This window comes from Octopus bimaculoides, chromosome 21 (genome assembly GCF_001194135.2).
Source record: "Octopus bimaculoides isolate UCB-OBI-ISO-001 chromosome 21, ASM119413v2, whole genome shotgun sequence".
Classification (NCBI taxonomy): Eukaryota; Metazoa; Mollusca; class Cephalopoda; order Octopoda; family Octopodidae; genus Octopus; species Octopus bimaculoides.
In genome coordinates, this window is record NC_069001.1 from 37,070,002 (window position 1) to 37,086,628 (window position 16,627).

General features: G+C 35.1%; 2 protein-coding genes and 1 pseudogene across 2 annotated transcripts in view; 1 reads left to right on the plus strand and 2 right to left on the minus strand.

The window, feature by feature from the left end:
* The window catches only part of LOC106884126 (zinc finger protein 208-like), a 14,081-nt pseudogene extending 4,339 nt beyond the window's left edge, over positions 1 to 9,742 (minus strand).
* LOC128250461 (zinc finger protein 271-like) overlaps positions 1 to 16,627 on the plus strand; it is a 76,445-nt gene that overhangs the window by 13,437 nt on the left and 46,381 nt on the right. The window lies entirely within an intron of this gene.
* LOC128250457 (zinc finger protein 91-like) overlaps positions 10,553 to 16,627 on the minus strand; it is a 6,859-nt gene continuing 784 nt past the window's right edge. The window contains exon 2 of the mRNA XM_052975529.1: positions 10,553 to 14,740. Within this exon, the coding sequence (XP_052831489.1) occupies positions 11,849 to 14,281 (2,433 nt within the window). The 5' untranslated portion in view covers positions 14,282 to 14,740 and the 3' untranslated portion in view covers positions 10,553 to 11,848. The remainder of the gene's footprint in view (positions 14,741 to 16,627) is intronic.

Genomic DNA, 16,627 nt, shown 5'->3' on the forward strand with positions numbered 1-16,627 from the left:
GGGGGGGGGCAAACACATACATACACATATATGACAGGCTTCTTTCAGTTTCCGTCTACCAAATCCACTCACAAGGCTTTGGTCGGCCCTGGATCTCTCTAATGCTTTTCTCTGTCTCGTGTTTCTTTATTTATAGCCATGTTTTGGCAGGAAAATCATGAAAAATTCCTCTCGAATTCATATGATCAAATGATAGCGGCTGAACTATCATCAGCAGACAATTAGGCTGATGTTGCCTAATGTTTGTCTCCTATCTCTTGTTACTGGTGATCTTTCGTTACGAGAACACACGACTGCTAGTTACAAACCACATGTGTTTATTTACCTTTGTGAAGATGATCGTCGATTTCCGTAAAATTATTTTATTTTTTCACATATGTGGTTGGGAGGGAAATGGGATCTTCTGAAGTCGGCGTGAAAGCGAAAGAGACAGAGAGAGCACGATTGTATGAGGGAAGAACTTTTGAAGTTGGCGTGAATCGGAAGAATTGATGTTCGTGCGTGTGTGTGTTTGATGGTGTGTGCGAGACAGAAAGTGTGGTGTGTAAGTGAAGTGCTTTTGTTAGTGTGTGTGAAGAGACAGAGAGAGTGATGTCCTTGCTGTGTGTGTGTGTGTCAGAGAGAGAGAGAGATCACTAAAAATCTTTTCACTTTTTGTAGTGAGTGAATGGTCGACCTGGTTGGGGAGGCACAAACCTGTGCCATCCCTGGAAGGACGATACACGACAACCTTCACCTTAGATCGGGTTAGTAAAGTTCCTGGCAAGGGTGGTGCACTGGTGAATTTGGACTGGTCTAAAATTTTCAGGGGTAGGTGAAGCTATGTGGAATGATAATTAAGTTGTAGGGATGGTTGTGATGGAGAAGTATTCTGAAAGATTTTTATTGAATAAATTTAAGGTTGTATAATTATTTGGAATTCACTCCTGCAGGTAGAACTTTGTAATGAAAGTTCAGTCCATCATTTAAACCTTAGTAAATTAGGTAAGGTTTTGTAGGTGGAAAGTTGGTCAGTAGATTTCTATACTTGTTGCTGGCTCTCACTTGGCTACTGTCAACTAACTGGCTATATCACATGTTCATACTATAGCCATCATTGTTATTATTTAATCAATTTATCCTATTTCTTATCACTCACTCACTGTTTGATAACCTCTTTACCTAGCATTTAATACCAATTTCTGTCAGCAAATTATAATTTCAAAGCACACAATTAATGTAAACGTTTTTTTTGGTGAACTCTGCTATTTATGGTTGTCCAATCCAAACCATGCCAGTGCACTGAGAGAAGGGTGCATTGATGCTGGATTACAAACTATAACACCATGTATTCATATCCATACATGCAAATTAACATTGAATCATTAAATAAATATGACAAAAATATAAATTTTACTGACAACAGAATCAGTCTTTTATTGGGATACGCAGATAATTAAAATTTCAACTAGAATATTTACTTGATACATGAATAAATGCATAAGATTGAAATTATATACAAGATGCAATTATATTGTATCATGTATTATTACTTTTGCACAGGTGCTATATAGAATATATACGAAGAAGCTGGAACAGTACTTTCAGGAGCAATATCAGTGTTAAGATATCTCACCAATGTAGATATCTGTTGTGATTGTACAAAACACAGTGTTAAGAGGTTTTTATTGAAGTATTGTTATCCGAGATGTTGAAGGCTTTATCAAACGGCTTCCCTGTGTGAATAAATTTCTGTGTATATATTTATGAACACAGAGCCACTTCTGAAGTTGAAAACATTTACTCTTTTGCAAAAATATACACATTGTTATGTATTCTTTTGTTCTTGATGGGATAATAAACAACTCACTGAAGGCATTGTTATGATTCTACGTGTTTATTTACTTGACATGTTTACAGATAGTATCTATAGCGGAGTGATACACACTGCGTATCTGCCTTAGACACAGTTCATACTGCTTAGTAGATGCGCTTAACAAAATAGTACTACTAGTGAGGATGTATTCATATATATATATACGTATACCTACGCATGCACATAGATATGAAAGTATAACACACATATATAGTTATGTGATATTTATCACTAATATCAATTACATAGTTTTTCTCCCGTATGAATACACTTGTGCCTAGCTAAGCTACCTGTGTGGGAGAATGATTTATTGCAGATAGCACAGTGGTATGGTTTCTCACCTGTATGAATGCGTTTGTGTCTAGTTGCATTACTACTTTTAGAAAAGGTTTTACCACAGATATCACAGCGATATGGCTTCTCACCAGTATGAATACGTTTGTGTTTAGTTAAGTGACTTCTTTCAGAGAAAAATTTATCACAGACATCACAGGGAAATGGCTTCTGTCCTGTATGAATACGTTTGTGTTTTGCTAAGTTACCTGGATCAGATAATGATTTACCACAGATGTCACAGTGATATGGTTTCTCTCCAGTATGAATGTGTCTGTGGACAGTTAATTCCCCACTTGCAACAAATGCTTTACCACAGATATCACAGAGGTATGGCTTTTCTCCTGTATGAATGCGTTTATGGATAGTTAATTGACTATTTGCAGAGAATGATTTACCACAGATATCACAGTGATATGGCTTCTCTCCTGTATGGATGCGTTTGTGACTGGTTAAGTGACTACTTCCAGTGAATGACTTACCACAGATATCACAATGGTATGGTTTCTCTCCAGTATGAATGCGTGTGTGGGTAGTTAATTCACTACTTCCAGAGAATGATTTACCACAAATATCACAGTGATATGGTTTCTCTCCAGTATGAATGCGTTTGTGGATAGTTAAGGCATTTCTATGAGAGAATAATTTCCTACAGATATCACATTGGTATGGTTTCTCTCCTGTATGGGTACGTATGTGAGTAGTCAAGTCACTACTTCGATAGAATGATTTGCTACAAATATCACAGTGATGTGGTTTCTCCCCAGTATGAATACGTTTGTGTTTAGTTAAGACACTTTCTTCAAAGAAAGATTTACTACAAATATCACAATGATATGGTCTCTCTCCTGTATGAAAGCATTTGTGAGCAATAAGGTTACTATTTTGAGAGAATGATTTACCACACATATCACAGTGATATGATGTTTTCCCCCTGTCTTTCAGCATTTCCTCACAAAAATCCATAGTTTCAGACTCTGTTTTGCATTTAACCTGGCTGTTTTGCAATTCATTTTCCATAGTTACTTTCCCTTTGACACTTCTGTTATATTTCAAACAACTGTGATCTTCCTCGATACATCACTATATCACAAATTTCAAATATGTGTCAAATTCTTCTGAGGATGCCAAATTACCTTGTCACATTCTGAAATAATGGAGAAAGAGTGTAAGACATAGGGATTACTTAAAAGCAGAGAATCAACAGTTGAAAATTTTCTACAGTGAGCAGGAAGTAATTAAGTTGGTTATAGAGGCAGTAGAAGTTGCTTCAAGGGTCAGAAATGTGAGCCCTGGTGGGTAGTTACTGATTGGAAACAAGATATGGCTCGGTGGAACCGAAATGAAACCAGAAGTGATGACAGTGACATCCCGTAATTGCAATTCAACACTATAGGACATACCAATGCAGCCAATACATAAACATACATATATTTAATAGCCGTATATATATATATATATATATATATATATATATATATATATAAATTTAAAGAATGGAATAAACGCATATTATAACTGCATAATGTGCTACCCTGGTATCTATTAACCAATTTATTTTATCCGAGTTATTTATTACTAGGAGAAAATAAAGACATATAATAAAATAATATATATATATATATATATATATATATTATACAAGATGGAAACAATCACATTTACGAGAAAATATAAGCCATTGATGTACGAAATGAGATTCATAATTTTTTCTCAGTCTCTAAATTTGTTTCGTCATCATGTGGATCAACAAAATTGAATGGTTCACAACTTCATAATAGAAGTTGCCGAGATCCACATAAGAAACCCACCCATCGGATATCAAACGTGTTTTATAAAATTTTGGTATATCACTTGTCACTTCCGGTTTCTATCGCAATTTTACTTTCATTTTTTACGGACAACTTACTTTCACTATTTTACGATGATAAACGGCCTTTTAAGCAAATACAGATGTAAAATCTGACCTGAACCATTCAAATTTTACTTCTTGATTTAAAATTACATCATACAACCCTGTTTGAAATGAGCATATTTACAGACTACAACTTTAGATTGTGTAACATTACACATGTGTTAAACTATAGCAGGGGTCCCTCAACTTTTTACACCATCGACCCCTTCAAAGAATCCTTAACTCTTCATCGACCCCCAGGCATGTACAAGATAATAAAATTGATGTGCTGCTATGCATATATTGACCCCTTGAATAGTCCCACCGACCCCAGGGGTCGATATCGAACACTTTAGAGATACCTGAACTATAAAATAGTGGATGTTAACATTCTTCTGAGTCCAGAGAGGTCACTGATTGTCATAGAGTCACCGGTAAAATGTGATTAAACCCACGTTTAAAGGGGTGCAACGAATTTGATGACATCAAACAAAACGAAACATAATATCAATGAAAGATGGGGGAAAAACAGGAGGAAATCAAGAGGTCAACATGAACAAAAGATACTCTAAGTATGAATTACAACAAATTTTTTGAGGAAATCGATGACAGTGGGAATGTGTTAACCTGAATGCAGAACTAGTACTACATGAATAATGCAATATAATAGGTATATGTAAATATTACAGTACAGTAAATAAATAGGATTACTTTACCGTGATTCAGCTAACAAAAATATTCTTTGCATGGTTGAGATTGGAATAAAAATATTGTTTAGCTGTCAATCGGAGTGATGCTTTCTGTCAATATCCGGTTGAACATGCGCACGCATGGCGAACGAACTTTTTTGCCGGTTGAGCAGGATACAAGCGGGGCTTGTCTGTGTCCAATAACCATTCTTCCATTCCGTTATCGATGTGGGCGAGCGCGCGTGTATATCTATCTATCTGTGTGTTTCTATTTAGCATGCAGTTTAGTGTTGTAAAAAAGTGAAAGTAAACTTTGACGCCTGTGTCATACCACAATTTCGTGAACACAGGCACCCGGTTGTGTGATATATTGTAGTGGTAGTACAGGCATTTCGGAAGTAGCAGTTGAGGTACACTGCTGTAATGTCGTATACCCAACAGCACCAGAGAAAATCTTCACGGAGGCGTTTGTTATCTTATGGGTGGGCTTCCTGGAGTGAGTTCATATATAGTTGTAAAGCTCTGAAACATTCCTCAATTTTTGTTCATCCAATGATGGGAGAATCCATACGCAAACGGTTGAAGGGCGGCGAATGCTACACACACACACACACACATAGTGCACAGGCATCGTACAATCTGCCCTAAGTTTTGAATTAAAATCTTCCACCAAACCTTAGTCACAATTTATGTTCCTTAAACTAGCTGAATGATAACTAAGTTATTTTACTAAATTCTTTATTATATTTGCAGTAACTGAAAGAAACACAGAGCATCTCAAAATAAATACAGTAACAAAAGGGTTAATTAATTTTTTATTTCACTTCCTTCCTAATGGTGTTACTCTGTTATCTTTCTGTTCTGGAATTATGTTAGATGGAATACAAGTTACTATTCTGAAACAAAGTAATTATTTACAACATCACAGTAATATGTTATCTCAGTAAAGTAGCTACAGTTACGGTTATATTATATATAGTGTTAAAAAGTTATCACACAATTGTCTTTCCACTGAGAATACTTTTGTGGTGATAGGAAAAGTATCATTTATAGTAGAATTTGACACTGATCGGTTTATACCTGTAGAAATGCAGATATTTGTAGTGAAGTGACATTCTTTGAGAAACTGATTTACTACCCATATCAGTTATAAGGCTTGGATCTTGTTCAAAACGGGGGCAGCAGTATTTTCTTAACGAAACACTTTGAAACTTGGGACACTGGTAGAATGTGTCATATAAAACATCTTTTTCTCTTAGTCTTCTTAACAAAAGAAAACGTACATCGCAAGTTATTTCATGTTAAAATTGTCGTATTTCTGTAATTTCAACCAATCACTGACGTCTATTCAGCTGTATACATTAAGTGCTGACTACGTAAACAAACGATTCTCGCGGTGATAAAATTATTTCCTTGTCAAAAAATGGCTGAAGCATATTGGCAGTAGCTAATAAACCTTTCTATTATAGGCACAAGGCATGGTTTTTGAGGGAAGGAGCAAGTGGGTTAGGGAAAACGAACACACGTGTGTTGTCTCTGCAAAATGTCAGAAGTAATGGAGATTAAATACGCTTTACACCGCTTAAACTGCCAAAGGAGTAAGTATAAACAGCTGAATACTTGTCAGTGATTGGTTGAAATTATCGAAATAAGACAATTTTTTACATGAAATAAATTCGAATACAAAAATTATTTTCTGTTCTATAACACAAAATAGATAAGTATACGAAGTTTGAAAGTCTTTCGGTACCAAAAACACTACATAAAACATAAATGAAAACTGGTGCCCCCGTTTTGAACAAGATCCTAAGGCTTTTCTCTTGTATGAAGATCCTTGTGTCTAGAGAAGCTGCCAGTGTCAGATAGTGATTTGCCACAGATATCACAAAGATAAGGCTTCTCTCCTGTATGAATACGTTTGTGCTTATTTAAGTCACTACTTTGAGAGAATGATTTATCACAGATATCACAATGATATGGCTTCTCTCCCGTATGTACACGAATGTGAGTTGTCAAGTAACTACTTCTAGAGAAGGATTTACCACAGATGTCACAGTTATATGGTTTTTCTCCTGTATGAACTCGTTTGTGTCTAGTTAAATCGCCATTCTGAGAGAATGAATTGCCACAAATATCACAGTGATATGGTTTCTCCCCCGTATGAATGCGTTTGTGTCTAGTTAGGAAACTTCCTTCAGAGAAAGATTTACCGCAGATATCACAGTGATATGGTTCCTCTCCTGTATGAATTCGTTTGTGTCTTGTTAACTCACTACTTTGAGAATATGATTTACCACAAATATCGCAGTGATATGGTTTCTCTCCTGTATGAATACGTTTGTGTTTAGTTAAATCCCCATTTCGAGAGAATGATTTACCACATATATCACAACAAAATGGCTTCTCTCCTGTATGAGTCCGTCCATGCCTAGTAAAGTCACTACTTCCAGAAAAGGATTTACCACAGATATCACAATGATATGGTTTCTCCCTTGAATATTCTTCAGCAGTTGATTTACCTGAGTGTAACAATGATTTACCACAGATATCAGTACAATTCTGCTTGTCTCCAGTATGAATGCGTTTGTGTTTAGTCACTTCTGAATTTTGAGAAAATGATTTACCACAGATATTACAGTGAAATGGTTTTTCTCCTGTATGAATACGTTTATGTCGAGTTAACTCACTACTTTCAGAGAATGATTTGCTACAGATATCACAACAATATGGCTTCTCTCCTGTATGAATTCGTGTGTGTTTAGTTAAATCTCCAGTTTGAGAGAATGATTTACCACATATCTCACAGTGATATGGCTTCTCTCCTGTATGAATACGTTTATGCTTAGACAAGTCTCCATTTCGAGAGAATGATTTACCACAGATATCACAGTGATAAGGCCTCTCTCCCGTATGAATGCGTTTGTGTTTAGGTAAGTTAGATTTTCGAGAGAATAATTTACCACAGATATCACAGTGATATGGCTTCTCTCCTGTATGAATACGTTTGTGACAAGTTAAGTTACCACTATGGGAAAATGATTTACCACAGATATCACAGTGATATGGTTTCTCTCCTGTATGAATAAGTTTGTGCTTATCTAAGACATATGGATTTGAGAAGGATTTATTGCAGATGTTACAGCAATATGGCTTCTCTCCTGTATGAATGCTTTTGTGAAAAGTTAAGCGATTTCTTTGAGAAAATGATTTATCACAGATGTCACAGTGATATGGCTTCTCTCCAGTATGAATACGTTTGTGAGCACTTAATGCAGTACTCTGGGAGAATGATTTCACACACACATCACACTGATATACTTTTATTCCTGTATGAATGCGTTTGTGAATAGTTAAGACATTTGTATGGGAAAATGATTTACCACAGATATTACAGTGATATGGTTTTTCTCCACTATGTTTTCTTTTGTGAGTAAGGATACTTTTTTGAGAGAATGACCTCTTAAAGATATCACACTTGTATGATGTTTTTTGTATCTCTTCCGTCATCTCATCAGCAAAATTATTTGTTTGTGGCTCAGTTTTAATCCCAATTGGTTCTTCATAGAATTTACTCTCCATAGTTATTATTCCTTTAGCACTGCTTTAGTTTATATTTCCATCAACTGTAAATCGTTTTTTAAGAATGAAGATACCACAAACTCTTTGTAGATGTTTCCAAGTTTATTCCAGACAGTGAAGTAGAATTTTGCTGATAATCTCAGTTCACAAGGAATATTTCACACCAATTCAAACATAGATTTATACACACAGGTTGTATCTGGAGAGCCCAATATCTTCCTCCAGTCTTTAAAAGTTGATAAATATTGTCCATACATCGGATATTTCTGAAATAATAGAGAAACAATTTAAGTGAAAGAGGATATTTAAAAGTAGGCACAGCATTGGAAAATTTACTACATTTCTAAATTGATAAACTGGAGATATAAACATTTATATGGACAATCGAGGTTTACTTGAAATATACATATTTTCAAACTACAGTTACATCCTAAGGCTGTGTAATATGTCAACTTAAAGAAAGTAGTTGTAGACAGACGAAAGTAAAGCCTTATCAAGGCCCGTAACTCTCAAATGATGACACCACTAGCAATAATAAACAACGATTTCACTGAAAATATATCACAACACCTTCTGATTCTCTAACACACACACATATATATATATATACGGCGATCTTTATGTATATACACTCGCACATATATATAAGCAGCCCAACAGCAGTTCGTAACATTCTGTTCTGTTGTTTTTTTTATAGCCCTAGGTCAGTCCTGGCTGAGCAGACTTGTGACCAAATATTGTTTTTAGGGGAGTCACGAATTTTATGACAAAACATTAACCAAAGAAACAATACAATGATAAAAAAAAAAAAACACCGATAATATCAAGAAATCAGCGACAAAAAATACCTAATATAAATCCTTTCAAGAAAGCTTGAAACTTTGGGAAGGGAGCTAGTCGATTCCAGCGACCCACTACTCGACTTGTACTTAATTTATCGACCCCGTAAAGATGAAAGGCGGGGTCGGCCTCGGCTGAATTACCTGGTACACCTCGTATAAATAACAATGTCAGGAAGACTGATCGCGGACAAATGTATTACTGAAGCGATAATTAGTGTTTATATATATATATATTTATTTGTTATAATGTTATATATATATAACATTATAAAATATATATATAATATGATGTATAAATATGATTACCTGGCACTGTCATGGTATTAGCTGTCAGAAGTGAAGGAAGACAGTGCCGATTACCTTTCTATCAGCATCTATCTCACGCGAAATGATTTCTTTACAAATATGTAATTTAATTATGCGTATAATTACAGTAATCTTCGGCTTAAAGTGTCTGTAGTCAATATCCGGTTGAACATGCGCATATTCAACCAGAAATTCACTTTGGACAACCAACAAGCACCACAGTAACGAAAACAATATTCTGTCAAAGACATCGATCACATACTTGTAGGCTGTTTGTGTGTCTGACTCAGGCAGAATTAGGAGAGAAAAAAAAAAAGGCAATCTCTCGTTTTTGGTCTCAAACTTGCGATGATTGCTTGTGAATTTCTGTAAAATGTTTTATTTATTTAGTTTTGTTTTCATGACATGTAGAAGGCGACATTAGCTTTGAAGTCTGAGAGAAATGAAACAAACGCTATCGCCCCCACCCCCGCTGTTTTCATGTTGATGACTTGAACAGTGAAACATTCGCACAATGTGTTTATATGTATTTATGTATATACCAAAGATAATGGTTGTGCGTGCGCATGAGCGTGTTCAGCTCTATGTATTTGTATTCACTCACACTCGCACAATGAATATATGTACGTGTGTATGAAAGATAATGGTTGTACGTGTGTGTTTCTGTTCTGTTTTCAATTATTTAAATTCTTCCTCTGAATCAGAAGCTGATTTCTAACAAATATACAAAGCAGGATCGTTGGAAAGAACATAATAAAACCAATGTCGCATTTTAAACTTGAGAAAAGCCTTGAAAACTTATAATGTGCAAGTTATGTATGTGTGCGTGTGTGTGTGTACATGTATATGTTTTGTGCATCTCTGTGTATGTGGCCAGGGTTCGTTCTTACCTACTTAATCTATGTAAAATCCGGAAACTTTGCTGCGTATGTAAAATCCAGGTTAGCATGCACTTTTCTGTTTTAAAACAGTTTAAGTAAATTTACGAAACGAAATCAATGTCGAAAAAGCCGTATTAATGATAACAGACGATTTATTATTATGATTTGTTTGGAATAAAATGTCATTGTTTGTGTGGTAGTAATTTTTTCTTTCTTTTGGTTCAAACTCTTGGTTTAGTTAAAAAACAAAACAAAACATTAAACAAAATTTGGCTGCCACTTTTCAATTTTTGTTTCAATTGATTTCATAATGTGAAAATGTGTGTGTATAGACACAAGGTGTACAAGATATTTGAGGACAGATGGATGTTTATAAAAAAAACAGCTATATAATAACAGATAATAACTTTATTTATCAAAATATACTCTGAGGTTAAAAATAAACCTTCTTTTCTATAATGTTATTCAATAAAGTCACCTTCAGCTTCAACAACTGCTTCTATATGAGATCTAAATCATCTACATGTTAATAAATAGTATATTATCTCAGACAGTGGTAGTTATCCATGTTTCAACAAAATAATGTTGCAATGATAATTCATCGCAAATGTCAGTTATATTTTGATGTGTATGAATATATTTGTCTCTTTAAGCTACCTGTTTAAGAGAATGATTAACCACAAACATCAGTGTTCCTCTTTTGTATAGATATGTTTGTGTTTAGTTAACTTAATTGAGTTTGAAAATTTGTTAGATATCACAATTGACATGTATTACCCACCTTATGAATGCAATTATATTTAGTAAAAATGACTTTGATGAGAGAATAATTTACTACAGATATTACAGTGATATGGCTTGTCTCTTGTATGAAAACGTTGTAAGACGTTTTTATGATAGAAAGTATCTCAAGTATGACAGTGATATGATTTCTGTCATACATGAATGTTTGTGAGTAGTTAAGATAACAATCTGTGACAATGATTTACCACATCCCACTGTGATATGGCTTCTTTTCTATTTGTGAATGATTAAAGTATTTTTACTCGAGAAGGATTTGCCACAGGTTTCACATGTGGCTTTTCTCCTGTGTAGTTATGTTTGTGTTTAGTTGAATGACCTGGGTTTAAATATGATTTGCCTCAGACACCACTGAGACAAGGTTTCTCTCTGTATGAATGTGCTTATGTGTTTTTAAGTTACCTGCTTGAGAGAATGATTTACCACACACATCACACTGATATGGCTTCTCACCTGTATGAATACGGCTGTGCACAGTTAAAGCATTTCTATAAGAGAATGATTTATCACAGATCTCACACTGATATGGCTTTTCTCTTCTGTGGATATGTTTGTGTTTAGTTAACTGACTTCTGTTAGAGAAGGGTTTCCCACAGATATTGCAGTTATATGACCTATCAACTGTATGCACACATTTGTATCTAGTTAAGACTTTTTGAGAGAATGATTTACCAGACATTACAGTGACTTGGCTTCTGTTCTGTATGAATTTGTTTGTGTATTGTTAAGAGACTCCAACAGGAGAATGATTTACCACAGATATTACAGTGATATGGCAATCCTCCACTATGAGTCAGTTTATGCTTTGAGTAGCGGCCAGGATCAGAGAATGATTTACTGCAGATATTACAATGATATGGCTTCTCTCCTGTGTGAATGCGTTTGTGAGTAGTTAAGTTACCTGCCTGAGAGAATGATTTACCACAGATATCACACTGATATGGTTTCTCACCAGTATGAATGCGTATGTGTATAATTAAGGCATTTCTATGAGAAAATGATTTACCACAAATATCACAGTGATATGGCTTCTCTGTTGTATGAATGAGTTTGTTTGTAGTTAAGTCAGTTGGGACAGAAAAAGATTTACTGCCGTTATTACAAGAATATAGTTCTACTCTTTTGTGTTTGGGTTTGTGAGAAGTAAAGTTATCAGTTTGAGAGAATGATTTATCATATACATTGCACTGATTTGTTGTCTCTCCTGCATGAATACGCATGTGTATAGTTAAAGAATTTCTACAAGAGAAGGATTTACCACAGATATCACAGTCATATAGCTTCCCACTTCTATGCGTATGTTTGTGTCTAGTTAAGGCATATTTTTGAGAGAATGGATTATTACAGATATCACAGTAATATAATTTTTCTCTTCTATGAATCAGTTTGTGTTTAGAGAAGTCACCCGGGTCAGAAAATGACTTGCTACATATCTCACAATATGGCTTCTTTCCAGTATGAATGTGTTTGTGAGTAGCTAAGTTACCTGCCTGAGTGAATGATTTACCACAGATAATACATTGATATGGCTTCTCCCCTGTATGAATGCGTATGTGTATAATTAAGGCAGTTCTATGATAAAATGACTTATCACAGACATTACAACGATATGGCCTCTCTCCTGTATGAATGCCTTTGTGAGAAGTGAAGTGAGCTAGATTAGAGAATGATTTACCACAGATATCACAGTGATATAGTTTCCTTTTCTTATGAATGAATTTGTGAGTCATTAAGTTATTAGTCTGAGAAAATGATTTACCACAGACATCACACTGATATGGCTTCTTTCCAGTATGAGTGCGTTTGTGAGAAGTCAAGTTACCAGCTTGTGCAAATGATTTTCCACAGATGTCACAATGATGCGGTTTCTCTCCAGTATGAATGCGTATGTGTATAATTAAGGCTTTTCTACGAGAGAAGGATTTACCACAAATGTTACAGTGATAGGGCTTTTCTTCTGTATGAATGCGTTTGTGAAAAGTTAAGTGAGCCAGATTAGAGAATGATTTACCACAGATATCACAATAATCCAGTTTCTCTCCTATATGAATTTGTTTGTGAATAGTTAAGTTACCAGTCTGAGAGAATGATTTACCGCAGACATCACAATGATATGGCTTGTCCCCTGTATGAATACGTTTGTGTATAGTTAGGGCATTTTTATGAGAAAATGATTTACTACAGATATCACAGTGATATGGTTTTTCTCCCGTATGAATATGTTTGTGTATGGTTAAAGAATTTCTGTGAGGGAATGATTTACCACAGTATTCACAGGGATATAACTTGTCTTCTCTATGTATATATTTATGCTTTGTAAACTGACCTGGGTCAGAGAATGATTTACCACAGACATCACAGTGATATGGTTTCTCTCCAGTATGAACATATCTGTGAGTAGTCAAGTTACCAGCCTGAGAGAATGATTTACCACAGATATCACACTGATATGGCTTCTCTCCTGTATGAACACGTTTGTGTATAGTTAAGAGATTTCTTTGTGAGAATGATTTACCGCAGATATTACACTGATATATCTTTCCTTCTGTATGAATGATCTTGTGTTTTGCTAAGTAACTTGGTTCAGAGAATGATTTACTGCATATATCACAGTGATATAGTTTCCCTCCTGAATGAATACGTTTATGAGTAGATAAGTTACCAGCCTGAGAGAATGATTTGCCACAGATATCACAGGGATAAGGTTTCTCTCCAGTATGAGTGCGTTTGTGTATAGTTAGAGCATTACTATGAGAAAAACATTTGCCACAGATATCACAGTGGTATGGCTTCTCTCCTTTATGAATATGTTTGTGTTTAGTTAACTCACAACTTTCAGAAAATGATTCACCACAAATATCACAGTGATATGGTCTCTCTCCTGTATGAATGTTGCAATGTTTGTTTAAGATATTTTCCTGCAAGAATGATGTATCACCAACATCGCACTTATATGGTTTCTCTTGTTTATGAAAACACATGTGTTTAGTCAAGTCTTTATTTCTAGTGAATGATTCCTTACAGATTTCACAAAGATATGGTTTGTCTCCTTTATGAACATATTTGTGACTTGTGAAGCTACTTTTTTCAGTGAATGACATTTTACAGATATCACAGTGGTACAATATTTTTCTTGTATCTTTCAAAATTTTATTGGGAAAAGCAATTCTTTCAGACTCTGTTAGGCATTGAGCCTGTTTCTCGCATAATTCATTTTCCCTAATTATTTTCCTTTGATCACTGGTTTTATATATTATTCCAAACAGTTGTCTCTACTGCTATATTTGAAACAATTGTGATCTTTGTGGACATCTGAAGATGCTTTAAACTTCCTTGTAAATTTGTCTTGGTTTAATTAGAATGCAAAATCACTTTGAACACATTCTAGACTGCAAGACTGAGAACAGTTCATAAGACTTATTTTATAGCAATTCAACTGTAAACATCTATGAACAGAAATATATCAATCCTGTACAGAATCTTTCTTTAGTCTTCAAAAATTGAGAACAATTTACAGATTTGAAGCAGAAAATTCTTTTGTGCTAGTGCTATCTGGTATTCTGAAATAAGATAGAAACAATATAAGATATAAGAGATACTTAAAAGTAAGCGATTTAACAGTGGAAATTTTACATGTCTACACTGACAAACTGTAAATAGCTTTTAGCTAAACAGTTGAGGCTTATCTTTTAAATTTGTTTTAATATTACATCATACATCTGTGAGCAAATTTTATGTATTTACAGACTAAAGCTATTCCTTCAGTGTGGAGGAGACAGTGGCAAGAGACGGAGTGGATATAGTGAATTACAAAAAGGGGCATTGGTGGTAGAGATGGAAAAACTGCAGGCAGGCTTATCAAATAATGTGCAAATACTATTTTCTGCTAAATCCAATCCCAAGGTTTTTGGTGGTACAAAGCTGTTGTGTAAAGTGCTTGCCCTAAGAACTACAGTGGGACTGAGCCCAAAGTCATGTGATTAGGATCAATACCATATTTCTGTGGTTTTCTGACAGTAAATGTTTTCCTGACACACACACATACAAAGTGAAAGCTTTTATAATTAATGTACACACAAAGATGGTTTCATAATCAGTACCGTCTTAAGATATGAGCACAATGGGCCATTTTTCACAGTCCCCATGAATCTTGGGGTCAAATGCTAATCTATGTAGGCTGTAGTTGTATATGTAGGGGCCTCAGTACATTGCTTCCCCTATGGACCTGTGATGTTGCTAAGATGATACCATTTATAATTTGTGTTTACACACCCAAGCATTGTACCTCTGAACTTGCTGCTATACTCATAAAACTTTGTGTGTCTGACACACATCTATCAAATCTTCCTGCCTACAAGCTCCACCCATCTCTCATTCAATAATGCCTTGATTACACCCATGTGAAGGTGGAGCTTCTGCTCAACTTTCAATCAACTCAGGTATTCCTGAGTTTAGTTTTGTCCCCACCTCTTCCTTCTGCATAACAATAATCTACTTACAATGTTCAATCTTATGCAGATGACATGACATTTCATTCCTCTCAAACTTCCCCTAATAATGCATCATTCACATACACCCTACACATCTTGCACTGATTTCATAAATTGAGACCTTGATAGTATCTTTCAGTGGGGCCATACCAACCTCATTTCTTTTAACAGCAAAAAGATTGAAGTACTATTCATAACAAAACACCACTGCACACACCCTGTATTCAACATGAATGGTACTCAACTAGAGCCCTTACAGTTTCACCATTTGTTGGGCATTTCCGTCTCTGAAGATCTCTCCAGCCATAGCAAAACTTGGATCAAACATTCCAAATACTGGCCCCTTCTCGTTATGGCCAGAAAAACAAGCAGCCAGCAACTGCTGACAATCTATAAAGCTTATGTGAGCCCTACAATGGAGTACTGCGCCCTCATTTGAGCTGCTACTGCCACATAGACATCCTGGAATTCATCAAGATAAAAGCCACTTGACTAATATTGATATTCAAACACTAACAGACATGCTGTCTCCTCTCTCTTTTCTATCGCTGCTATAATGATCTTTGCTCCTCGAATCAGTCTGTTCCACTCAGCCAACCCATCTTTCCACCTCTCGTCACTGTTGGTGCATGCTACCCGTCTGCCCCACCCTAAACGTTATATCTAGTATTTTATACCCAGGAAGAATATCGGCGCTCTCGATTCTCCATGTCATACCTATAGGTGTTAATCTGTAACCTTTTAAATGGAATATCAAATTCACCGGTTTCGGGGTGGATGGATTCCTATGTTTCAGATGTCGGAGATAACGTATATACAAAAAAAACCTTGTTTCTCATAAAATGGTGTATATTTAATTTACATTCAATTATTATTTACGATTATTTAACGCAGGGGGTAAAATTTAAATTATTATATATATATATATATTTTTTTTTTTTTTTTTTTTTTTTTTTT